Raw genomic sequence first — 26,964 nt, 5'->3', positions numbered from 1 at the left:
TGGTCCCGAGAAGAGCAGATTAGCGAATTTATAAAGCAAGTTAAAGTCTCCATTCAAACTTTGGGTGGTTAAACAATTTACTCGATAAATGAAATCTTCTACAGTTATATCTTTGGAGGACCCTGTGAATCGTATATGCCAGTTAAAAATTATACTAGATACTCGATCGGGTCGTTCTGGTACTATCTCTTGGTCAATTGCATTTGGATTACTCCGAATATTGAAAGCTCGAGTTCTAACACTATTTTCGAGACTTCTTCGCGGAGCAACTGAGGGTGGTGGAAAGTCCCACTCTAATTGAGGTTCATCAGTGGATTCCGCACGAACTCCCGTGATGCTTAAATTTCTCATGGCGTTACGAATTTCTTCGGTAATTACTGATGCCATATTAACTCGATAAGTTTCTAATGAATTGGAAATAAGTTGTTGAATGCGTTCTTCTGACACTACTGGTGGCTGGTTTGCAACTGAATTTCGTGGTTGTTCACGTCGAGGTAGTCCCACAGTTCTGGGATTCTGATTTGGATTGGCACGAGTATTTGCTCTTGTGTTTGGTCTTTTTGGTATTGCTCCTAAGGCTGCCGAGTTGTCTGCTCCAAGAGAAGCTCGTGGAGGTTGACCATGAGTAGTCAATCTATCCTCGCTCCCTAGTAGACTTTTTGAACAAGGTTGCCTACAATTTGGACATGATTCATTGGTCTCGAGCCAAATCTTGAGACAATGTTTATGAAACATGTGCCGACATGGGGTCTCTACAATCTCTGTCTGCCCACTGGTGTCATTGCAAATTACGCATACGAGTGCTGTTTCACTTGGCATAGCAGAAGCCAAGTTTTCTAGGCTTCGTCTAACGGCCATACTAAAAACTAAAACTAAAACAAAAAAAAACTTTGAATATTAAAGGTAAGTATCAATTTTTCGTAATCACGAAAGATATAAAACAACTAAAGATAATTTGACGATTCTATTTCGTAAACACGAATTATGGATTCAAATTTTTTAAATATCAAAATAATTTCCTTACAAATTTGGGACTTCTCCTTCAATAAGAGTTTAACAGCATTAATACCCCCACCACTCTGCAATTTATTTGCATAAGCTGTATTTGAATGTGTAATTCGTTGAAAGAGGGACTTGCCAGTAACGATTCCAGAAAGAACAGTTCTCAATTTCACCTCACTACAACAACTTTATTTAAGATCTAGGAAATTGTATGGCCTGGTAGGTATCCGAACTATATCCAGACACATATTCCTAAGCTACATAATTTCCCATACTTTGTTCTATTTATTTAAAATGATTTGTTCAAAATTAAGAAAACATTATTGAAAGGGTATACAATTTCACTTGGTCCAGCTATAATCTGATACTCATACGCTGGCCTCTCCAAAGTGATATATTTTACCATCATATTGCACGGTAGAAGGTGTTGTGGGAAGTAAAGGAGTGGACTAAGGACACGTAGGGCAAAAAAAAAAAAAATATCCTTGCTTCTTCGTGCCCCACGTTGGGCGCCATTTATTATGTAACGAACACGCGGGTGTCGGAGTGCACTCTCTGTCTTACTAACAAGTGGCTCGGCTGAGCTCAGGGAAAATGGGGTGGTTCTTGTGCTCTCCCAAAACATGCGCTACATAAGTAAAATGAAGACAGAGATAAGGAATAAAGGACTACACCTAAATAGGGATTTTATGCAGAGGTGATGGAAGTTGTTTGAAGGACCTAGATGTTATTGCCTTCTCTTTACCCACCCAACCTTGTAATACCTAATGAAACCCGGTATTACCCATCTTGCGGCTGTTAAATCTCTTACGTCAGGTGCCCAAATAAACTAACTCAGCAATTCATCATTTCATACATATATTCAATTCAATGGAAAAACGGCATATGCCTTTAAGATCAGAAGTTAACATCGGATTTCATATCCAACTTATATTCATAGTATTAACAAAAATTTCAATTATATTTAAATCCTAACTAATTTGGTAAAAGTAATCGTACAAAAATGTGTGGGTAGATTTATAGGCATGAATTCGATTTAACTTAGATTTTACGTTAGGCATTCATTTCAGATTCAAAATCTACAAAAAAAACTAGCTCTGTGGTCACGGCAAGCTGTTATATATTGCCAATGGATTTTAGGCGGCTATGCCGTACTTACAGTTTGTAGAGTCCAATCCAGTCAGCAGGCCTGAAGACGGGCGGAGCACTAGATGCTGTTAAAAATATTAATAGTGGTGGCACCGAAATATAACTTGCTTCTCATTACCAACAAGAATCACTTTTAACACCTGCTATATAGAAAGTTAATTATAAATTGCAAGCTTATAAATTTTAACACATGTTTGTACGATACTTAAATGAAAAAAAAAAAAAGAGCTGCTGGTTAAAGGCCAACTACGGGCTGGGGCCGAGGTTAGGGTTCCTCAACGATGGGTTTGGAGTCTGCGACAACGTCTTCCACTAGAAATCTCCAGTGATGGTGGGCGGAGCTATCCCGAGTCCTACGGTGAATCATCCACTCCAACGAGGGTTCGCCTAGGAATTAGGCTGGTTGGCTACGCTCCCCACAACTATATGTGTGAGCACTTATGGCCAAATAGCTCTCCAAAACTTATCCGCTGGTCAAGTCAAGAACCGGGTCGACATTTATTTGGTCGCATTCCGAAAAGTTCGACTTGCAACCATGGATGGGGTCGTCGTCTGGCACTGGTCTCTTTGGCCTTATATGGCTAACATTAAGAGTACGCGCTTGCAGTTATTGAAGGCAAGACCGCGCCGGCAGTGGCGAATAAATTTTATTGTTCCTTCCTTATAGTTGGAACTTGAGAAAGAGGCGTGGACTTAGGAAATGTCCACGAGGGGTATGGAGTGTTACGTAACTCCACGTGCCTTTCTTGCACTTGCGATTTTTCTTTCGCTTTCTCCCTCCTCTTATTCGCACAACCGCACTATCGCTCAGACCATTCTAGACTCCCTGCACACTATTCAAGCTCAATTTTTGGGCACTTGGCTTGCATGAGCTTTTCTATGGAAGTGGATCGTGTAAGCTCGGTTCCAAAAAAAAGCTCAAGGTCAATTCGCCTTAGAAATAGTGTATGCTAAATATATTCGTCTAGCTAGCAGATTTACATATATAATTTAATGTTTGAACCAGCGCACCCTTACAAAATTCTTAACGATATGCGTGGGGCGTAAACTGAAAAAAATAAACAAACAAATGCCTCATTACATGCGAAATTAAATTTAAATGTTTGCTTAATGTGATTTCACAGTTGGCCCGGGGTGGCCTCGCCCCGAGTAGGAAGGGGGCAAAAAAGGTATACGAATATTTGCCCAGCACAACCGAAATTAAAGAACCAAACAAACCCAAGCATATAAAATATAATTTCATTTTGAAGCCTTGGGCTAACCAAGGATGATGTTTTCCATGATGTTGATGACGACGATGACGACGCTGATGGTTCGGGCAGCGGTCCAGGGAGGGGGCAGTCTCGGGCTTAGAAATATTTCTGGAATTTATTTTCTGTTTGCTGTTTTGGGTTGAGTGGAGAAATTAGAATTTTTGCGTGTGTCTGCGGTCGCCGGTGGACGCCGACGGAAGCCGGCGCAGCTCCCGGCCGCATTTCCTGACACCCTCATAAAAAAAGAATGTAATATATTTATGCACGGTGGGTACCCTGGCATAAGGGTGTATCAGAAGGAGCAAGGAGAGGCTAAGAAAGTACAATTTGCCACTTTAAGCTTGAAATTTCTGAAATGTACAATCAAAGTCCTTCTGCCACTAGGAACTATCCTTCCAAAGGGGGAGTATATGAGGTATTCGAAGTGTCGACCCATTGAAGGGATGTGTCTATACTGGAAACCGCAAAATCATAATAACTTCAATATTTTTGTTGCCTGTCAGTGGCAAACCTGTCAACGTTGGGCGTTTATTTGACAGCTGCCGGGGATTAGAGCGGTGCGGATCCGATGCCGGAGCAGGAGCCGGTGACGGTGCCGGTGCCGGGCAGTGGGTGGCAGTAGTACTCTCAATTAAAATATATAATTTTTGAAAAAATAATATCATAAAAATAAGAGAGAGGCACTCGTCCTTTGGACCGCTGCATTCACATGGCCATAAATTAAAAACTTAATAACGAGCGGGGCAAGGACTCGTACCAAACCAGGACATGCCCAATACGTGTGTCCCGCTCCTGTTGACAATGCATCCGCAGTCCTGTCACATATTCCCTTACTATTCCCGTCTCTTCCTTTCTGTCTCTCTCTCTCTCTCTGCCTCTTTGTCCTTCTCGCCGGTCTCTCGCTGCAGCAGCAATAAATCGCTAACAGCAAATAAATCAGCGCGCATAAATTCCAATGTTCAACGACGATGCCTGTGCCCCGACTTTATTTACGACATTGCGACAAAGACAGTTACGGCAAAATGTTGGCCCAGCCCGGACCGTAGGGGGGTTGATATAAGCGGAGCGAGGTCAAGCCAAAAGGGGAAACTGTCCCCTCTCAGTCCATGAGAAGCCACAGAATATTGAATATTGTCTAAATTCAGAGTGTAAAATGTTTCACAATTTAGCACATTTCGACAAACAAGGATCACAGTATCATTCCAAATAGAATAAATTCTATTTTAAGCCAGAATTAATCTAAAGTTAATCTATTCGGTAGCAGCAGAAAAAGGTTATCAATGTTTGATAGTATAATCTGTACCGTGAATACCTGATATAACAATCAGTTACTCAACCTCTGTGATATAATTTCAGTAGATTATTATCTGAAGATTAGCAAATCTCAAATAAGATTTCTTATTCTTACGTATTTTTTATTTCGACAACTTGCCAAACTTATAAGCAGCTTTTACTAGTTGAGTTTGGAGAAGCCTTATATATATTTTGACGACTTTAATATTCCATTTCCCTTCATGGGTGCATGGTGTAATAATGTTCTTATAGCCTATAGAATGCCACAACGAAATGACAGAGCAAATCAGATCTATTTCCGACTTTATGTATGAAAATTTCAAAATGTGTTATAAATAAATGCAAAATAGATCTAAACTTTTGGAGAACACGTCTGAACTTCTTTTTTTCCAAACAAGATCAGATTTTTTCGATTTCTTATCGTGCATAGATGAGTAGAACCATTGTTCTAGTTTAGAATTAGAGAAGAATCCAATGAGAGTAGGATGGTTAAACAGTGTGAGGATCCACTGTGGGATCCACTTTGTGCTGTATGTGACTAGATGCCGATGAATTGCCCCTAAAGAAGAAAACTTGACCTACTTGAACTTGAAAGATTGAGCAAGTCTCTATAAGCCACCGACAGAAACGCAAACATAAGTCTGCCATGAAAACACTCGGTAAATGCTGTCATTAAGATCCTTAACTAAATACAAATTAAACTCTTATTCTAAGGGCATGACCAGAAGATACTTTACCTATCAATGCTAAAGCTGGGAAAAGGTTTTGGGTTTTAAAAACTGGCGCTAAAAACTACATATTATCTTTGATCTCATGGGTTATTTACTTACTTCCATCGGTTCCCTCTCCAAATGAATTTTGAATTAAAGAAACGATGATTTGGTTTAATTAGAAAAGCCATATGAATAAAATGTCATTAGATAATTCTTTGGCCTTATGCATGCCATCTAGTGCCTATGCCACGTTGTGGTAAAGCCAATGAACATGAAAAAGGTTGACCTCAGTGTCGTGACAATATGTCCTGGAAAAATGTCCGTGGTTAACCAGAAAGAAAAGATAAAGAGAGCGAGCGAGAGAGAGTGTAGAGCCCGGGCAGGACATTTGCCAAGGGGTTAAAAGGGTTAACCTCCAGGCGAAAAATGACAGAGAAATAAAAGGAAAGAATGGAGAGAAGAGGAGACAACTACAACAACGATAGCGACGAGTATATTTGGCGTATTTAAAACAAAAGGATGCCGTGTGCTAGGCGAAAATAGACAAAAGGACAATACACACACCGCACACACACACACACACACACATACATAAAGGCACATGGAAGGCGCCAAATCAAGCGTTGATTTATGGTCCAAGCCAAAGGATTGTCAGCCAGCAAAAATCCAGAAAATAAAATGCATAAAACTAACATTAACACCCTTGTAAAAGTGTAAAACCGCCAGTGACAGGCCGAGAACTAGAGAAGGAGAGAGAGAGAGAAAACGAGAAAGACATATGTAGAGAAGAAAAAAAAGAGTCAACAAATCAAAGACTAGAAAAGGAAAAGGAACTCCCATCCCGTAGCCGGCAACTATTAGCTAAGCCACTCGGTGATAATTTATTTATTTGGGATTATTTATTGCTCGTACATCATAATTTTTCGAGCCTCTGTGGATAATATTTTATTACGACCGACTGAGGCACGGGAAGATCCTTTGCATTTCTTTTTTCCATCTCTCAGGATAAGGATATGTGTTCCTCAGTCTGCAGAAGAAAGAAGTATAAGTTTTAACAATGAAGGATGCGCAATAAATTAAAAATTCCGAAACTTAAAAACGTAACAATAAACACACAACGAAATACAGGAGCAGGCAACAGGACATGCAGTTGATTTATTTCCCTCAAGTAAAATCGTTAAAGAGAGAGACGCATAGAGTGACAGACAGAGAGAGAGAGAGCGAGTGAGAGTGAGAAAGAGACAAATGTAAAAGAGAATAAAGTAAAAACGCAGATCCCACTCTCCTTCCCCATGGCGAAGTATGTACAAACCCAAGGATTCAAAAGAAACGGAAGTATTTATTTCATAATCGTTATGAAGTAATGAAGAAAATGCTTGAAATGCTGTTGGAATCGGCGAGGTTGCCTATCGCTGATCATTCACAAGGCATGTAAAATGAAAATACAAGTCCTACTGACCCAGGTGGAAGATAGAATATAGTGAGTTATCTCTGTCTAACATTCTGTATTCCACAAATTGCTCTAGTGAATGATAGGAAAACGATATACAGGGAAAATAAAATTTCGCTACTGAAAACACATAAAAATACGTGGCGCATATTAAATTCTTATAAAATCAACGCTCGCAGAATGCGCTATATGGGAACACTAGGGAGCCATTGTTGTAGGTACGAAGGCACTTTGTGTGGATGCGCTGTTACCTCACCACCGAGGAACTCCAGCTGGGATATTAAAAAACTTGTTGCTAATAAAATCCACGAATGCTGTCGCTGCTGATGCTCCTGGCGCAGTCGATGGATGAGGATGCCGTTGCTGATGATGACATCAATGACATTTGTTGCGGTTCAATAAATTCGCAAACGGCTGGAAAAAAAATGCGGAAGAAGGGAACGTATAATAAAAATCAAAAGCGGAACATCATCATGGAATAGCTATGGGATGTTGTTTATAGCGCCTAAATAGGCTTCGGGCCTCACTGCGCATTTAATTGTCATATACATGGATGGATGGATGGATGGATAGATGGATGGTAAGCAATTGTCAACACAGAGTACTTCCCCCATACAGCGAGACTATTCATTCATGTCCCTCTGTCCTCGGTGTATATCTATTTTTTACGGGTTCAGGGTGTTGTTTAGCTGCTGGATAATCTGCTTGCATATTGCCATTGCACCGTTTTTTGATTAAAATGACATGCACAGAGGGCTGCATATGGATGTGGATGCCGCAATTTACCGCCTGGTTGTCAATGGGTCCATCGAATGCAGTTTGAAGTGCCAAAAAGCTCACTTTGGTCTCGATTTGCCCGTTTTGCTGAAAGGATTTGCGCTCTATGGCGATATTTGTTTTGCCGCTTAGTTTGCCTTTTGCCTATTGTTTTAGTCCGAATGTGGCAATAGCAAACACCAGCAAAAACAGATTTTCACTTCGACTCGTTTGAACTTTGTTTAAGCCGCTTTGCAATGTTAAGTCCCTATATGAAGGGATTAGGTTTTCTTCTTATTTGATACTTCACACAAATCAGAGGCATGGGTTCTACATTAATTATGGCCACAAGTTTATGTACATATAAGGCATAAAAGTAAATATGCCCATCCAACTTTTTTTGGACGTAGTTAAATACTCTGATTCTGTCCTTCTTTGTTTGCTTCGTCCATCAAGAGAAGCTAATCTATAGACTTAAAGCCTTCACTCTGACGTTTTACCTGTAGCTAACTATTAAGTTTTTATAAATTTTCAAAAACCAATGCTGTTAAGAGTTTAAAATTTGTATGGAAAAGGTTTATGATTGTTAAGACTCCAGATTTAAGTGAATTAGATAGCTGGTTCGCGGTAAGTTTGCTGAATTGTTTTTCTTGGTGTCCATTGATTATAATCAATAATTATTGACAGTGTTAAGGTCCGGTCCGTTCCGGTAGGTATCAAGTAATTACATATATATAACACGTCCTGCCGATGCATTTCTTAGTATTCTAAACGCAAAACTGTCTTTATAAGAAATAAAGGACTTTAAATGTAAATTTATCTTTCTTTCTTATAAAACTTAGATGGTTGTGGTTAAAAAATATATGGCATGTCGGTCCGCCTAGAGCGACGCGATTTTCTCCTAGACCTAGTAAGAGCGATAGAGCAGTAGGCTTGTATATACGGCACAGTTTGTGTAACTCGAATTAAGCCGGATCGGACAACTATATCATATAGCTCCCATACAAACGGCAAAATCACGAACAGCGACTTTTCTCAATTACTTCGTTTTTTCAAACCATGCAGCCATAGTGTGCAATGGTATATTAAAGTCGCCAAAATCTTTGTAATAGGTGTTCTTGATCAGGATCAACAGCCTTGTCGATCTGGCCATGCCCATATGTCTGTCTGTCCGTCCGTCTGTATGAACCAGTAGATCTCGTAGACTATGGTTCATTTCCTGCGATAGAGCCATTAAATTTGGTATGCACACTCGTGTAGTATGTAAATGTATAGAGTTAATTGGAATTTTGGCCACGCCCTCTTTCGCCCCTCAGAATTTACATAAAGCTGTTTTTCGATTGACTCCTGCCTCCTCGACTGACAAAATCAAATTAGGCACACTTAATTTCTACCGATCTGCCAAATTTGATTAAAATCGGACTAGCAACACTCGAAATATTCGTATACAAGTGCTATCCTAGGCGGTTTAAAAGGCCGGAGTTCACATGTCGAGATGGCATTTAAATCGAAATCAAATATTTGTTTCACCTGGTGCATGGTATACCAAAGTCGGCGAGACGACTATTTACTTTATTTTGAGCTATTGTCGTGATATTAAATATTTGTAAAGTAACTTTTGACCCGACTATCGGCTATCTAAATTATATATGTAGCTGTCCTATAAACACACGATGAAATAGCTTGCCACATGCACTGGATTGCTTCAGGTTGAGCTTGAAGGCTGCTGTTTCGCTAACATTTTTATATAAAGCATTTTTTCTCGTTGATGGGTATAGGGAAGGGAAGATTAACAAGGAATACTTGCAAGGATATACAAGCTTGGGCGCGTCAATGTTGGTGGACATTGTTTAAATATATATGTAATTGTTTAATTCTAAACCGAAACTAGGCTTCAATAAAGGTTGCTGATAAAGGTATTATACATAGGTACAATTGTTTGCTTTGTTACAATCAAGTTAACAATGATTTTAAGAGCTGATTTTAATTTTTTGGTTTAAGCTTGTGAGTCATAAGTTTTCCTATAGTTTCTTGGGCAAGACATTGAAACATGGATTTTACTAATTATGAAATATTGGAGGCTTTTTTTCTATCCAGGCGGACTACCTCTGAGCCTGCAACAACTGCATAATCGAAGAAATTCTGTTGTATTGCCCAACGAACACTTTGAGGCTTTGGGTGAAGAAGGTACTCGACATTGGAATCAATTGACCAGAAACAATAGTGCGCTGGTCGGAGGTGGAGATGGACCAGTTCCCAATCCATCGGACATAATTTTGAACGGGCAGGACGCTCCGACTCTGATTATTATCCATGGCAGAAAGGTTACAAGCTTTCCCTGGTCCTACTTGGAGAATGCGACACAGATTTTGATCATTCTATCCGGAGTTCTGTTTAAAAGGTTTTCGATGCCTTTGGCATCGATATGCGCAGTGTTTTTATATTGGGACTATCCTATAATGCCTACGTGACAATTTTTCAATTCCTGATTGCCTTTGGTTCTTATTGGCTGAAAGGATCCTTTGGTTTGTAGATTCCAGCTTAACGTCATTGTTGAGTATAAAAAAAACTTAATTTTTTTTTAGTTAGTTATATCTTTCCGGGACAAACAAGGCGTTAAAAGGGGCGTTCTTTGGCGTACATATATGAAAATAACTTTGTGCTTATAAATCAATGCGATCAATCGGATGTTAAGCCAAATATATGGATAAAGTTACATAACAAACTTAACTCTTTGTCTTACTTTAGACTCATGGGGCTGGCTACAATGAAGCACAAGTCTCTAGCTATCATAGAAGGATGTTAAAATCACTTTCAAGGGGTTAAGGAGGGTTAATTTAATTTTTAGTATTGCACGAACACTATTTCCCTTAAAATAATGACTCAGATGGGATATAAGTAGATCTTTTGATCCATAAACAATTCTAAGTTAATAAGTCGTTGGATTAACTGAATACAATTTTGCGCTAACAATACAAATTGAAGTATGATAGTGATAGTTGCTATGGGTGATACAAGTCATGAGGAAATTATCCACAAGAATATAAGCCCGTTTAATCAAAATTACCAACAGCAAAGCCCTTAGAGCGTAGTACGTGTGTTGACATATATGTATGTGGGACACGAAAACGCGGAGTAGACAGAAATAATTTATTACATCTTAGTCCCCTTTACTATTTAGATTCAAGGGAACCTCCAAATGAAGATTTTCGCAAGGTCTTCCATCTTGCGTTTTAGTTATTTGTTTTTAGTTTAAAACATATTTAATGAAACATTTTCATTTTAATATTACATTATTAATAACATGGAATTCGTTTGTTGTTTACTGTTTTGGAACGTTAATTCAGTTAACATTCAATTAGCATTGACCACAAGTAGACCACTTTGCAAACGCTTAAAACTTATCATAGTAACCAAGTATTTTTTAAAAATTTCATTGAGTTTTTTTATCATGATCAATTGAAACCCCGTAATCTGCCCCCCGAAATAAACACTTCATTTGGGGTCCAATTTTGCTTATCAACTTAATTTGCAATTTGTATACTACTAACTACTTGAATTAGTTCAAAATCATAAACATTACTAAGTGTAATTAAAATCCATTTACCTAATCGAATTGTAAAGATAAGAATTGCAAATATAATTAAGACTTTGCTCGGCATGAGCAATTGAGATATGCAGAATGATTATTGTTGGAGGAGCGCATGCGGAAAACTCTTCTGGTTTCAATTCGGCTGAACTTGAACTAAGCATTTACCTGTTTTCACTATCGTAAAATCGACTACAGAGTTAATTGGCCTTTACAGCATGCTTCCCCACTTGCCCTAATCCAAGTTAATTTCAAGTGGTGATTGCTTATCAAACTGTCGTTTGCTGCAACAGCTCCCCCAGGTGGGTTGGACACAACTAGTATAAAAGCCGTGGCTTAACCAGTTGGTCAAATCAGTTCTGGATTCAGTTCAAAGTCGTTCGGGAAATCGGGAATTTGTCGCAATGAAGTATTTGGGTGGCATTGCTCTTCTTGTCGCCTTGTTGGCCATCAACATTAAGGACGCACAAGCTGTCTGTGGCTACGAAGTATGCAGAAATAATCCGAATAAGTCAACGCGACTCGAGAGTGATTTGAAACCTTCTTCTTTTTAGTCATGTCCTGCCACACAGCCCAACATGATCAACATTCATATGGTGCCCCATTCCCACGACGATGTCGGCTGGCTAAAGACAGTTGACCAGTACTTCTACGGCCATCGCAGCAACATTCAGCACGCTGGTGTCCAGTATATTATTGACACAGTTGTTGCTGAACTCATCAAGGATCCCAAACGTCGCTTTATTCAGGTGGAGACATCGTTCTTCCACAAGTGGTGGTCTGAGCAGTCGGAGACTTCTAAGCAGGTTGTTCATAAGTTGGTAGAGGAAGGTCGCTTGGAATTCACTGGCGGTGCTTGGGCCATGAATGATGAGGCAGCCGTTCACTACCAGAGTGTGGTTGATCAATTTACCCTTGGATTGAAGTAAGTTGAATTGCAAGAAAAGGGTTGCAACCGTGTTTCTAAGTTATTAATGTCACAGATTCTTGGATGACACTTTTGGAACTTGTGGCCGTCCCCGCGTCGGCTGGCAAATTGATCCCTTCGGTCACTCCCGTGAGCAGGCCTCGATATTTGCTCAAATGGGATACGATGGTGAGTTCTTTGCCCGCATGGATCACAACGATAAGGACAAGCGTTTGGATGATCTATCCATGGAAATGATTTGGGATGCCAGTGAGTCGCTGAGCAATGATGAGCTTTTTACTGGTATGCTGTACCGTCACTACTCCGCTCCCCCGGCTACTGCTTTGATGTACATTGTGGCGATGATCCCATTATTGATACTAAGAGCTATGACAACAATGTCAAGTCCAGGGTGGATGATTTCCTCAGCTATGTATCTGGGGTGGCCGCAAAGTATCGCTCGAATCACGTGATGATTCCTATGGGAGACGATTTCCAATACGAAGATGCTCAGGTTAACTTCAAGAATATGGACAAGCTGATCAAGTGAGTAAAAAAAAATTTTTTTTTTGAGACTAGTTTATAGCGGATTATCTTTTGTGACATAGATATGTCAATGAACGCCAGTCGGAAGGATCCACCTACAATCTCTTCTACTCCACCCCTGGTTGCTATCTGCACTCTCTTCACGAGAGTCTGCAAAGTTGGCCCAACAAGACCGAAGATTTCTTCCCCTATGGTAGTGACACCAACAGCTTCTGGACAGGTTACTTCACCTCTCGTCCAACCCAAAAACGTTTCGAGCGTGATGGAAACCACATGCTGCAGGTTGCCAAACAATTGACCACACTTGCCCATCTCACAGGCGAACAGCAGAAAGAAGATCTGCTCTACCTGCGTAAGATTATGGGTGTGATGCAACATCACGATGCCATCACTGGAACTGAAAAACAGCATGTTTCTGATGACTACGATCGCCTGTTATACGATGGCATTCTTGGAGCTGCAAACACTGCCCGCGATGCACTGCGCGAGCTAACCAACCTGCCTGAGGGAGAGTTTGAATCTTGCCTGCAACTGAACATCAGTGTGTGTGCCTTTACCAAGGATAGTGCTGACAATGTTGTCGTTACTTTGTTCAATCCATTGGCCCATTCTGCCACTGAGTATGTGCGCATCCCGGTTAAAAAGGAAAGCTACGAAGTTACCGATGAACAGGGCCGCACTGTAGCCTCTGAGGTTGTCCCAGTGGCCTGGCAGGTTTTGGACTTGGACTTCCGCAGCAACGATACCCAACATGATTTAGTTTTCAAGGCTTCTGTCGATAAAATCGCCCACTTTTACATCAAGAAGGTAGACTCAGGAGAAAGTGACTCAAAGACTTTGGTGAAGATCAATGGACATAAATCAGAAGTGCCCAAGCGTTTCAAGAAGGTGCACGCAATGCAAAATGTTGAGACTTATGATGATGATGACTCTGGTGAAACTGTCGTGCAGAATTCGGTAAGATTTTATGGTTAAGATTCCATCCATTGAACCTCTCCTAACAAAGTTTTTAACAAACAGCTCATCAAATTGGTGATCGATAACAGCTCTGGCCGTTTGAAGACTATCGAGATGAACGGTGTCTCCGAGAGCGTTGAGCAGAAGTTTGCCGTGTATGAGACTAAAGAATCGGGAGCTTATGTTTTCCGTCAGAATGGTGACATTAAGGAGGTGGACGATGATGTAGAGTTCTCAGTCTACGACGGTACCTTGGTTAAAGAAGTTCACCAACAGGTGAGCGAGTACATCTCTCAAGTGATTCGCATCTATGAGGGTGTTAATCGCGTTGAGTTTGAATGGCTGGTTGGCCCCATTCCCACGGATTCTGATACTGCTAGAGAAATCGTCTCACTCTTTAAAACTGGAATTTCGTCTGATGGCGTGTTCTACACTGATTCCAATGGTCGCGAGATGCTGAAGCGTCAAAAGAACAAGCGTGAAAACTACGATCCTGACTTGGGTCAGCAGCCTACCAGTGGCAATTACTATCCAATTACCTCTCGCATTGCTTTGGAAGATAGCAAGAAGCGTTTTGCCGTCCTTAACGACCGTGCTCAAGGTGGTTCCAGCATGCAAAATGGACAGTTGGAGATTATGTTGCACCGTCGCCTGATTCGTGATGACGGTTATGGTGTTGGTGAAGCTCTGAACGAGGAGAAATACGGAAATCCCCTGATTGCTCGTGGTAAACTCCATGTGATCTTGAACACTGCTGGAAGTAAGGCAACTGCTGCCGAGCGAAAGGCCGAAAAGGAAATTCACTTGCCATTCGCCAAGTTCTTTAGCAAGAAACCTTCCACCACCAGCAGTGCCGTCGCCAAGGCCCTCCCCAGCTTCGATGACTTCCCTCAGTCTGTTCATTTGTTCTCTCTGGAGCCCTTCTCCGACGATGAGATTCTCTTCCGCGTAGAGAACTTCCTGGATCACAATGAGGGCAATGTAGTTAGCTTCAACATTCGCCCCATCTTCGACAGTTTGAATGGTCTGGAGATCCGTGAAACTTCCTTGGATGGTAACTTGCCTCTGAGCGACATGAAGCGTTTCAAATTCCATCATGATGGTTCTGGAGTCAGGCCCACAGCTGTTGAATACTCGTACCCTAGCCACAAACCTCTAGCTGCTGATAAGTCGCAAGATGCTTCTGATTTCAGCGTTACTCTGAATCCAATGCAAATTCGTACTTTCATCATTAAGTATGAATAGATATGGTTCTTAAACTTTGTATTACCTTTGATAATAAATAAATAAATCAATATTAAAGACACATATGTACTTTTGAAGCATTTACAAAAAATGGTCACGTTCCATATCGAGAGGATGTTGCGAGAGAGATCGGCAATACATAATCGGAATACAAAAACAAAGATATTCTTTGGTCAAAAAAATATAAAACTATTTCAATTAGTGTATGGTATACCTAAGTCAGTAAGACGACCAATTTCATTGAAGATGAGTGCATACATTGTGTACTCGTTGCAATCTTATTAAAATTCGAAATAAAATAAATAAATTTTTACAATAGAAAAAAAAATAAATTACACCTCTCCCCGACGGGGAATTGAACCCCGGTCTCCCGCGTGACAGGCGGGGATACTAACCACTATACTATCGAGGACATTTTGAACCACTTTCCCCAATAAGATCTTTCAACATTCTGACTAGGCATTTAAAATATCAAAAAGTTGTACAATCTATATTTAGAAACAACAGTTGATGAATGATAATGATTGAAAGTAAATTTCTTAAGAATAATAACATTGAAATGCACGTGAGATTACAATATCTAATATAAAGGAACTGATTGGAATTTTTAACCATTTCGAATCTATATTTCAGAGGAAAAAACTAATAAAAGCGTTGTAGAAAATACATATGTATAACCATATATGTATGTATGTACATACATATATTGTTAAGCTATTACCATAATATACATTCATACATAAAAGAATATTTAAATACATACATGCATACATATATGTACATACATATGAATGAAAGAAATACAATTTCTTTTATACCGTTGCAAAGAAAGGATATTCATTTTGGACAGAAGTGTGCAGCAATTAGAAGGACGCATCACAGACCACAAAAGGTATATATGTATATTCTGGATCAGCATTTCGAGACGAGTTCAAATAGCCATATCCGTCCGTCATTTCGTCCGTTCGTCTGTCTGCCCGCATATTTAAAAACGGATGTAAATAAAAGTGACAGTGGCAAATTCAAGTGAGCTCAAGATTAGGTAATTAAATAATATATTCAGGTGTGATCAAGACCAGATGACTATATTATATAATTGCATAGGGACGATTGGCCAAAACCTGTGCGTTTTGTCAATAACTTCTTCCAAAGTTAATACTTGACTGTCCTACAATGACTGTGTTAAATTGAATAAAAAAATATCAAAGAAGCTAACATCGGCTATGCCGAAGTTTATATACCCTTGCAGTCCTTGACAATAATAATTTTACATGTTCAAAATTTGATTTCTGCAACTCAATTCGTCAATATACAAACAAAACAATTTTACTCTTTATACTACAATTTTTTCTTCTTCTTCCCTCGTTCCCTAAGCAAAGCAACGCACGCATACACATACAGTTTATGTAGCGTTGCGTCTGTGTGTGTATGCATGTGCTCTGTTAACAGATGGTGACGTAGTAGGCAGCAAGCAGAGCTGCCGGCAGCGATTGAACCGATTTATATAGACTGTAACTTGTGTTCTATTTATCCGATCAGGGTCAAATTTTGGGATCTGAGATTTTATATCAAATTCTATTATATTGGTAAATTTCATGGGGATACTCCAATTTTTGCAAAAATTTTTGTTCCAGAGCTATATGATATAGTAGTCCGATCCCAAAGATTTTCATACTTTATCTCACCCGGGTAAAAAAAAAGCTCCCAAAAAAAAATTTCATCCCGATAGCTCTTAAGATGGCTGAGTAAAACGCGTACGCACCGACGGACATGGCTATATCGACTTAGCTTCTCATGCTGATCAAGAATATATATACTTTATGGGGTCGGAAACGTCTCCTTCTGTGCGTTACAAACATCTGACCAATTTTATAATACCCTCTGCAAGGGTATAAATATCAAAGAAGTTAAATTCGGCTATGTCGAAGTTTAAATACCCTTGCAGTCCTTGGCAATAACATTTTTACATTTTGAAATTTTTATCCCTGCAACTCAATTTATCAATATACTTACAAACAAAACAATTTTACTCTTCATAGTACAATTTGTTCTTCTTCTTCCCTCATTCCCTAAGCAAAGCAACGCACGCATACACATACAGTTCATGTAGCGTTGCGTCTGTGTGTGTATGCATATGCTCTGTTGATGACGTAGTAAAACCGATTTATATTGACTGTAACTTGTGTTCTATTTATCCGATCGGATTGAAATTGGAATCTGAGTTTTTATATCCAATTCTATCATCGTAGTAAATTTCATGGGGATACTCCAATTTTTATGAAAATGTTTGTTCTGGAGCTATATGATATAGTAGTCCGATCCTGACAATTTTCATACTTTATCTGCTCCGGGCTATAAGTAGCTCAAATACCAATGGCGGCGTGAAGTTGATTTGTACAGACGGACGGACGGACAAGGCCATATCGACTCAGCTTCTCATGCTGATCAAGAATACATATACTTTATGGGGTCGGAAACATCTGACCAATTTTATACTACCCTCTGCAAGGGTATAACCAGAGGGCGCGGGCTAACTTCGACCGCGTCAAAGTTTGTATACTTGTATACTTTATAACTCTTTCTTTACCTATGGTCTTCAAAGTGCAAAAACGTTTTAAAGGGTTTCTTTAAAGTCTAATGTTTGCTAAACGGCTTACATATTAAAAAACGAAGTTATTAATCAGAGTCACTGTTTTCCACCGATTATTCCTATGGGAGCTATAAGATACAGTCGCCCGCTCTTGATCAAATTTGGAATCCGAGATATGCAACCCCTGCAGTATATACAAGCCTACATGCAAAATTTCAGCTTTGTAGCTCTTACAGTCTAGGAGGAGTTTGCGTTGATCCAAACAGAGTGACAGATGGACGGACACTGATCAAGAATATATACACTTTATATGGTCGAAAATGTTTCCTTCTATGCGTTGCGTATGCACACTTCTGACTCCGGCAAAGGTCGGGCCCTTTGCTTTGGCTTCATTTAGATGTTTTGGAGTTTAGGATATTTAAGATAACTGACTACTGCTAGGCAGAAGCGACATACAAATGAAAGAGCGAAGATCGTATGCAGCTACTGATAATGCTCGTACCGTTGGACCTACTTATACTAAACAGTTGTAGATACTATAGTAGATTATTTTGTGAAAATACACTACTGCACTGTAATAGGTACCGTGCAAATTTGTTATTTGAAACTTGTTCACGAATATCAATGAAAATCCATTTATATTTAGATAAGAAGAGTAATAACAATCAATAGCCCAAGATAAGCATCTGCATGATTGCTTTGAACACAACAGCACTTATAGAACATAAGTATTTGGTTATTCCATAAAGTTCCTAAAAATGCTCCAATATGCACTTGTCATTCTTATCAAATGCTTGGCTTATAAGGCCGTGTCCATACCCCACACAGGTTAGTTCTGGTTTGGATGGTTAACCGACTGCTGGATCACTTTTCATCATGAAGTATTTGGGTTATCTGCTCTTTGTCGTCTTTTTGACGGCCAATATTAAGCAGTCAATTGCAGTTTGTGGCTACGAGGTAAGGATAAATTTGTCAATGCTCAGAGGAACCCATTGGCAATTGTAATTGTGTTTTCTAGGCCTGCCATGATACCATTCCCGGTATGATCAACGTTCATATAGTGCCTCATTCCCATGACGATGTTGGCTGGCAAAAGACAGTGGAACAATACTTCTATGGCCATCGAAATGTCATTCACCACGGTGGTGTCCAATACATTTTAGACTCCGTTATGCAAGCTTTACTAAAGAACCCTGAACGTCGTTTTATACAAGTGGAGTCCGTGTTCTTTTCCAAATGGTGGAAGGAACAGTCAGAGGTTATTAAACAAATGGTGCAGCAGCTGACAGATGAAGGTCGCTTGGAATTCACGGGCGGTGCTTGGTCCATGAACGATGAGGCTGCGACTAACTATCAAAGCGTGATTGATCAATTCACACTGGGATTGAAGTAAGTTCATTAAGAAAAAATCTTGAACTTAATGGTATTAAGTGTCAATGCTTTCGAATGCAGATTTTTGGATGATAACTTAGGCTCATGTGCTCGACCACGCATTGGCTGGCAAGTCGATCCTTTCGGCCACTCCCGGGAGCAGGCTTCAATATTTGCTCAAATGGGATTCGATGGCGAATTCTTTGCCCGCATGGATGAAACTGACAAGGCTCAACGCTTGGAGAAATTGAATATGGAAATGATTTGGCAAGCTAGTGAATCCCTAAGCAACCATGAAATATTTACGGGTCTGCTCTACCGGCACTATTCCTCACCTACCGGATTCTGCTTTGACGTTCACTGCGTCGATTATCCAATAATTGATACCGATAGTTACGAGAATAATGTAAAAGATAGAACTGATGAATTCATTAGATATTTGGATCAAGTAGCCCCTCATTTCCGATCAAATCACATCATGGTCCCATTCGGCGGCGACTTTCAATTCGAAGACGCTGAGTATACCTTCAGAAACTTGGATAGACTCATTAAGTAGGTGTATTGAATCCGTTAATTGTACCCAGAAACTTCTAATGGTCCATTTAATTTATCAGGTACCTTAATGAACGACAATCAGATGGGGGGATGTACAATATGCTCTACTCGACTCCAGCTTGTTATCTAAAGGCTGTGCATGATAGTGTGCAGACCTATCCCAACAAGACATTGGACTTCTTCCCACTTGCTACAGACAATAATAGCTTCTGGACTGGATACTTCACCTCGCGCACCACTCAAAAGCGTTTCGAACGCACGGGAAACCATATGCTTCAGGTAGCCAAACAGCTTTCCTCATTTGCCCATCTCACAAGCGAGGAGCGCAAGAAGGAGTTGGATTCGTTGCGTTCAATTATGGGCATTATGCAGCATCACGATGCCATTACGGGAACGGAGAAACAAGCTGTGTCCGATGACTACGATTACCTTATGTACAACGGCATTATCGGTGCATCAAACAATGCTCGTGATGCTCTACGGCAGCTCACCAATTTGCCAAACGGAGAGTTCGAGAATTGCTTACAGCTCAACATCAGTGTATGCGCCTTTACCAAGGATAGTGCTGACAATGTCGTCGTCACCTTGTTTAACCCTCTGGCCCATACCACCTCCCAATATGTGCGCATACCTGTGAAAGACGAAAGCTATGAAGTTACCGACGAGCAGGACCGGACTGTTGCTTCTGAGGTGGTTCCAGTGGCTTGGCAGGTTCTGGCTTTGGAATATCGTTCCAATGATACTCAGCATGAGTTGGTTTTCGAGGCATCCGTGGATAAGATTGCTCACTACTTCATAAAGAAGGTGGACAAGGTAGAAAGTTCAATCGCCGCTATGCCAAAGAAATCCAAAATCCTGACAAACAATGACAAATTCAATAATATTGCAACCTATGATGATGATTCAGAAGAGACTGTCGTCGAGAATTCGGTAAGTTCCCGAGCGGAAAAATAACCTACAGAACTACGACTTACGCAACTTTTATTTAACAGCTTATAAAACTAACTTTTGACAACAAATCAGGTCGATTGAAGACGGTGGAAATGAACGGTGTCACTGAGAATATTGAACAAAAGTTTGCTGTGTACAAAACTAAAGATTCAGGAGCGTATCTATTCCGTACGAATGGGGAAGCTGAAGAGATCGAGGATGATGTTGAGTTCACCGTGTACGAAGGAGCTTTGGTCAAGGAAGTTCACCAACAGGTGAACGAGTATATCTCGCAAGTAATTCGTATCTATGAGGGTGTCAATCGTGTTGAATTCGAATGGCTAGTTGGCCCAATTCCCACGGATTCAGATACGGCTAGAGAAATCGTTACTCTTTTTAAGAGTGGCATTTCCTCAGACGGAGTATTCTACACAGATGCCAATGGTCGAGAACTGATTTGGCGTAAAAAGGACAAACGTGAGGACTACGATCCTGACTTGAGTGTTCAACCCATCAGTGGTAACTTCTACCCAGTTACCTCTCGTATGGTTCTCGAAGATAGTAACAAGCGCTTTGCTCTCCTAACCGATCGTGCACAAGGTGGTACTAGTTTGAAAAATGGACAGCTGGAACTTATGCTTCACCGTCGTCTGATTCGCGATGATGACAAGGGTGTCGGAGAAACTCTGAATGAGCAAAAGTTCGGAAATCCATTAATTGCTCGCGGAAAAGTCCAGCTAATCTTGAATACGGTGGGCAGCAAAGCATCTGCTGCCGAGCGGTTGGCCGAGAAACAACTTCACCTGCCTCTATGGGAATTTTTCAGCAAGAAGGGTTCAGTCGACAGCAACGCAGTCGCAAAGGCAATTCCCGATTTTAATGACTTCCCTCCGTCTGTTCATCTATTGACATTGGAGCCTTTCTCACAAGATGATGTGTTGTTCCGCGTGGAGAACTTCATGGATCACAATGAGGGCAAGGTTGTGAGCTTCAACATTCGTTCCATCTTTGACACTTTGGGTGGTCTGGAAATCCGAGAGACCACTCTCGATGGCAACTTGCCTTTGAGCGAAATGAAGCGATTCAAGTTCTACCATGATGGCTCTGGAATTGTTCCGACAGAACCTCAGTATTCCACGGCATCTCACAAACCTTTGGCAGCCGATAAATCCCAGGAGGCTTCTGAATTCAGTGTTACATTGAACCCAATGCAAATTCGCACATTCATTATTAAGCGCGAATAGTTACAGTTCAATAAAAATAATATTTACCAACAAATAAAGAAACGAAATTAACCAATTTCTTGTGTATAATTGTTTTTGCAATCAATGATCTGCACCATGCAGCAAATCATGTTGATGAAATAACTTTTTACTCTAGTGGTTAGAGTCTCTGGCCAAATATATCTCGATTCAAACCTACATAGCATCGATACTGTAGAATTTGGGATTTGCAACCAAGTCGCAATTTATTTTAAAGATGACGTCTATCCACTAAGCCATCAACTCGCCTTCTAGCCTTCTAAAATCGCCATAATTGAGGACTTAGGCCACCTTAGACCTCACAGGCATTTATATTTTTTTGGTAGTCCTTAGGAAACTGCTGCAAGACTTTCATCAATGTTTACCATATTGACGATGCAGAAGTAAAAAAAACTGACGTTAAAGAATGGACATTTTAACTAATACTTATTACAATCTTACAATATTCAGGATAGTAATTTGGGGGGTGCTGATCACGGCCGTGAACTTAATTTTTGTCCAACACGTGATTTAAAAAAAATGGTTGGAGTTATTCAAAATGACCTCATTTGCAATATTTAATAGTATATTATAAACAAATTATTATACTGAAAATTATTATTTTAACCTTTTAATATGTTAAATATGATTTAAAAGCAATTTCCAAAATTTCAACGAGGCGCTTCTTTGTAATGCATATTATCTGACACTTTGGATATTGTTCCAAAATGAGTAAAATTTTAACCAAAAAGTATGCTATAGATATGCCAGATCCCTGATTTCACAAAATCTGCATGTGATGGACGACAACCGAGTAGGCAGTCAGAATTAGCGCACCCGAAGAACACCTCTCAAGTCACCAAAGAAGAAACATTCTTAAGTGAATCATTCGACTAGTACCACCACAAATAATTTTTTTTCTTATAAAAACCTTCGTTGAATTTTCCAATCTGTTTTGTGGTTGAAGATATTGAATGGCCATTACAAATTTAGTAAGAGCTATTAAAAAAAGCTTAAAAGAGAAAGAGAGAGAGGGAGAGAAAGCATCTTCTCACTTTCTACTGCTAGGAAGAAGTGATAAACAAATTAATGAGCACGGATTGTACGCAGCTCCTGATAACGCTCGTACCTTCTAATACAACACTGTAATTGGTATTGTGCAAGTTTGTTATTTGAAACTTGTTTACGAGTATCAATGAAAATCCATTTATATTTAGATAAGAAGAGTAATAATAATCAACCAGAAGATTAAAATATTATAGCCCTAGATAAGCATCTGCATGATTGCTTACGAACACAACAGCACTTATGGAACATAAGTATTTGGTTTTTCCATAAAGTTCCTAAAAATGCTCCAATATGCACTTGTCATTCTTATCAAATGCTTGGCTTATAAGGCCGTGTCCATACCCCACACAGGTTAGTTCTGGTTTGGATGGTTAACCGACTGCTGGATCACTTTTCATCATGAAGTATTTGGGTTATCTGCTCTTTGTCGTCTTTTTGACGGCCAATATTAAGCAGTCAATTGCAGTTTGTGGCTACGAGGTAAGGATAAATTTGTCAATGCTCAGAGGAACCCATTGGCAATTGTAATTGTGTTTTCTAGGCCTGCCATGATACCATTCCCGGTATGATCAACGTTCATATAGTGCCTCATTCCCATGACGATGTTGGCTGGCAAAAGACAGTGGAACAATACTTCTATGGCCATCGAAATGTCATTCACCACGGTGGTGTCCAATACATTTTAGACTCCGTTATGCAAGCTTTACTAAAGAACCCTGAACGTCGTTTTATACAAGTGGAGTCCGTGTTCTTTTCCAAATGGTGGAAGGAACAGTCAGAGGTTATTAAACAAATGGTGCAGCAGCTGACAGATGAAGGTCGCTTGGAATTCACGGGCGGTGCTTGGTCCATGAACGATGAGGCTGCGACTAACTATCAAAGCGTGATTGATCAATTCACACTGGGATTGAAGTAAGTTCATTAAGAAAAAATCTTGAACTTAATGGTATTAAGTGTCAATGCTTTCGAATGCAGATTTTTGGATGATAACTTAGGCTCATGTGCTCGACCACGCATTGGCTGGCAAGTCGATCCTTTCGGCCACTCCCGGGAGCAGGCTTCAATATTTGCTCAAATGGGATTCGATGGCGAATTCTTTGCCCGCATGGATGAAACTGACAAGGCTCAACGCTTGGAGAAATTGAATATGGAAATGATTTGGCAGGCTAGTGAATCCCTAAGCAACCATGAAATATTTACGGGTCTGCTCTACCGGCACTATTCCTCACCTACCGGATTCTGCTTTGACGTTCACTGCTACGATTATCCAATAATTGATACCGATAGTTATGAAAATAATGTAAAAGGCAGAATTGATGAATTCATAAGATATTTGGATCAAGTAGCCCCTCATTTCCGATCAAATCACATCATGGTCCCATTCGGCGGCGACTTTCAATTCGAAGACGCTGAGTATACCTTCAGAAACTTGGATAGACTCATTAAGTAGGTGTATTGAATCCGTTAATTGTACCCAGAAACTTCTAATGGTCCATTTAATTTATCAGGTACCTTAATGAACGACAATCAGATGGGGGGATGTACAATATGCTCTACTCGACTCCAGCTTGTTATCTAAAGGCTGTGCATGATAGTGTGCAGACCTATCCCAACAAGACATTGGACTTCTTCCCACTTGCTACAGACAATAATAGCTTCTGGACTGGATACTTCACCTCGCGCACCACTCAAAAGCGTTTCGAACGCACGGGAAACCATATGCTTCAGGTAGCCAAACAGCTTTCCTCATTTGCCCATCTCACAAGCGAGGAGCGCAAGAAGGAGTTGGATTCGTTGCGTTCAATTATGGGCATTATGCAGCATCACGATGCCATTACGGGAACGGAGAAACAAGCTGTGTCCGATGACTACGATTACCTTATGTACAACGGCATTATCGGTGCATCAAACAATGCTCGTGATGCTCTACGGCAGCTCACCAATTTGCCAAACGGAGAGTTCGAGAATTGCTTACAGCTCAACATCAGTGTATGCGCCTTTACCAAGGATAGTGCTGACAATGTCGTCGTCACCTTGTTTAACCCTCTGGCCCATACCACCTCCCAATATGTGCGCATACCTGTGAAAGACGAAAGCTATGAAGTTACCGACGAGCAGGACCGGACTGTTGCTTCTGAGGTGGTTCCAGTGGCTTGGCAGGTTCTGGCTTTGGAATATCGTTCCAATGATACTCAGCATGAGTTGGTTTTCGAGGCATCCGTGGATAAGATTGCTCACTACTTCATAAAGAAGGTGGACAAGGTAGAAAGTTCAATCGCCGCTATGCCAAAGAAATCCAAAATCCTGACAAACAATGACAAATTCAATAATATTGCAACCTATGATGATGATTCAGAAGAGACTGTCGTCGAGAATTCGGTAAGTTCCCGAGCGGAAAAATAACCTACAGAACTACGACTTACGCAACTTTTATTTAACAGCTTATAAAACTAACTTTTGACAACAAATCAGGTCGATTGAAGACGGTGGAAATGAACGGTGTCACTGAGAATATTGAACAAAAGTTTGCTGTGTACAAAACTAAAGATTCAGGAGCGTATCTATTCCGTACGAATGGGGAAGCTGAAGAGATCGAGGATGATGTTGAGTTCACCGTGTACGAAGGAGCTTTGGTCAAGGAAGTTCACCAACAGGTGAACGAGTATATCTCGCAAGTAATTCGTATCTATGAGGGTGTCAATCGTGTTGAATTCGAATGGCTAGTTGGCCCAATTCCCACGGATTCAGATACGGCTAGAGAAATCGTTACTCTTTTTAAGAGTGGCATTTCCTCAGACGGAGTATTCTACACAGATGCCAATGGTCGAGAACTGATTTGGCGTAAAAAGGACAAACGTGAGGACTACGATCCTGACTTGAGTGTTCAACCCATCAGTGGTAACTTCTACCCAGTTACCTCTCGTATGGTTCTCGAAGATAGTAACAAGCGCTTTGCTCTCCTAACCGATCGTGCACAAGGTGGTACTAGTTTGAAAAATGGACAGCTGGAACTTATGCTTCACCGTCGTCTGATTCGCGATGATGACAAGGGTGTCGGAGAAACTCTGAATGAGCAAAAGTTCGGAAATCCATTAATTGCTCGCGGAAAAGTCCAGCTAATCTTGAATACGGTGGGCAGCAAAGCATCTGCTGCCGAGCGGTTGGCCGAGAAACAACTTCACCTGCCTCTATGGGAATTTTTCAGCAAGAAGGGTTCAGTCGACAGCAACGCAGTCGCAAAGGCAATTCCCGATTTTAATGACTTCCCTCCGTCTGTTCATCTATTGACATTGGAGCCTTTCTCACAAGATGAGGTGTTGTTCCGCGTGGAGAACTTCATGGATCACAATGAGGGCAAGGTTGTGAGCTTCAACATTCGTTCCATCTTTGACACTTTGGGTGGTCTGGAAATCCGAGAGACCACTCTCGATGGCAACTTGCCTTTGAGCGAAATGAAGCGATTCAAGTTCTACCATGATGGCTCTGGAATTGTTCCGACAGAACCTCAGTATTCCACGGCATCTCACAAACCTTTGGCAGCCGATAAATCCCAGGAGGCTTCTGAATTCAGTGTTACATTGAACCCAATGCAAATTCGCACATTCATTATTAAGCGCGAATAGTTACAGTTCAATAAAAATAATATTTACCAACAAATAAAGAAACAAAATTAACCAATTTCTTGTGTATAATTGTTTTTGCAATCAATGATCTGCACCATGCAGCAAATCATGTTGATGAAATAACTTTTTACTCTAGTGGTTAGAGTCTCTGGCCAAATATATTTCGATTCAAACCCACATAGCATCGATACTGTAGAATTTGGGATTTGCAATCAAGTCGCAATTTATTTTAAAGATGACGTCTATCCACTAAGCCATCAACTCGCCTTCTAGCCTCCTAAAATCGCCATAATTGAGGACTTGGGCCTTAGAAAACTGCTGGAGAAGCAAGGCACTTTCATCAATGTTTACCATATTGACGATGCAGAAGTGTTTTTTCCATAAGTGCAAAAAACTGACGTTAAAGCATGGACGTTTTAACTAACACTTATTACAACCTTACATTGTTCATTATAGAGAAGTGAGGTTTTCACCCATGATTGCCATATCGAAAAAAACAGCAAAACTTACGCAGATCATTGATTATTTTATTGATTCAAAAACGGAGTTCTCGAACGACTTCCGACTGATTGTTGTTACACATTTGATATTTATCGGATGAAATATATATCTTACGCTAAATAGCTTTCTCTGTTGAGAACACTAGCGCCACTTGGTGTCGCCGACACAACTCTTACAAACATTTGTAAGAGTAGTTTTACCTATGTTAAATTTTAATAAAATTTG

General features: G+C 40.3%; 3 protein-coding genes and 1 non-coding gene across 4 annotated transcripts; 3 read left to right on the top strand and 1 right to left on the bottom strand.

The window, feature by feature from the left end:
• Positions 1-11,572: 11,572 nt before the first annotated feature.
• LOC137586934 (lysosomal alpha-mannosidase-like) lies at positions 11,573-14,921 on the top strand. The gene is given in 6 exon segments (XM_068303146.1): positions 11,573-11,693; positions 11,760-12,130; positions 12,189-12,436; positions 12,439-12,658; positions 12,721-13,615; positions 13,679-14,921. Coding segments are annotated over 6 exon segments (3,000 nt in total). The 5' UTR covers positions 11,573-11,609; the 3' UTR covers positions 14,861-14,921.
• A 279-nt stretch (positions 14,922-15,200) lies between these two features.
• On the bottom strand, positions 15,201-15,272 carry TRNAD-GUC (transfer RNA aspartic acid (anticodon GUC)). Its single transcript has one exon. It is a non-coding gene; the product is annotated as a tRNA-Asp (tRNA).
• A 3,023-nt stretch (positions 15,273-18,295) lies between these two features.
• On the top strand, positions 18,296-21,605 carry LOC137584761 (lysosomal alpha-mannosidase-like). Its single transcript, XM_068300355.1, has 5 exons — positions 18,296-18,407; positions 18,469-18,839; positions 18,903-19,373; positions 19,436-20,306; positions 20,369-21,605. The coding sequence occupies exons 1-5, from the start codon at positions 18,327-18,329 to the stop codon at positions 21,548-21,550; spliced, it is 2,976 nt and encodes a 991-aa protein (XP_068156456.1). The 5' UTR covers positions 18,296-18,326; the 3' UTR covers positions 21,551-21,605.
• A 1,378-nt stretch (positions 21,606-22,983) lies between these two features.
• On the top strand, positions 22,984-26,293 carry LOC137583915 (lysosomal alpha-mannosidase-like). Its single transcript, XM_068299142.1, has 5 exons — positions 22,984-23,095; positions 23,157-23,527; positions 23,591-24,061; positions 24,124-24,994; positions 25,057-26,293. Exons 1-5 carry the CDS (start codon positions 23,015-23,017, stop codon positions 26,236-26,238), a joined length of 2,976 nt encoding a protein of 991 aa, XP_068155243.1. The 5' UTR covers positions 22,984-23,014; the 3' UTR covers positions 26,239-26,293.
• The last annotated feature ends 671 nt before the right edge of the window (positions 26,294-26,964 follow it).

This window comes from Drosophila tropicalis, unplaced genomic scaffold (assembly GCF_018151085.1).
Source record: "Drosophila tropicalis isolate 14030-0801.00 unplaced genomic scaffold, ASM1815108v1 contig_1009, whole genome shotgun sequence".
NCBI lineage: Eukaryota > Metazoa > Arthropoda > Insecta > Diptera > Drosophilidae > Drosophila > Drosophila tropicalis.
The sequence above is the reverse complement of the archived record's forward strand: the minus strand, read 5'-3'. Positions and strand labels throughout refer to the sequence as shown.

Coding starts and splice junctions, on each gene's coding strand:
- LOC137583915 (XM_068299142.1), top strand. CDS start 23,015: ATGAAGTATTTGGGTTATCTGCTCTTTGTCGTCTTTTTGACGGCCAAT. Junction 24,062..24,123: donor AACTTGGATAGACTCATTAA/GTAGGTGTATTG, acceptor TTAATTTATCAG/GTACCTTAATGAACGACAAT. Junction 24,995..25,056: donor AGACTGTCGTCGAGAATTCG/GTAAGTTCCCGA, acceptor TTTATTTAACAG/CTTATAAAACTAACTTTTGA.
- LOC137584761 (XM_068300355.1), top strand. CDS start 18,327: ATGAAGTATTTGGGTTATCTGCTCTTTGTCGTCTTTTTGACGGCCAAT. Junction 18,840..18,902: donor CAATTCACACTGGGATTGAA/GTAAGTTCATTA, acceptor TTTCGAATGCAG/ATTTTTGGATGATAACTTAG. Junction 19,374..19,435: donor AACTTGGATAGACTCATTAA/GTAGGTGTATTG, acceptor TTAATTTATCAG/GTACCTTAATGAACGACAAT.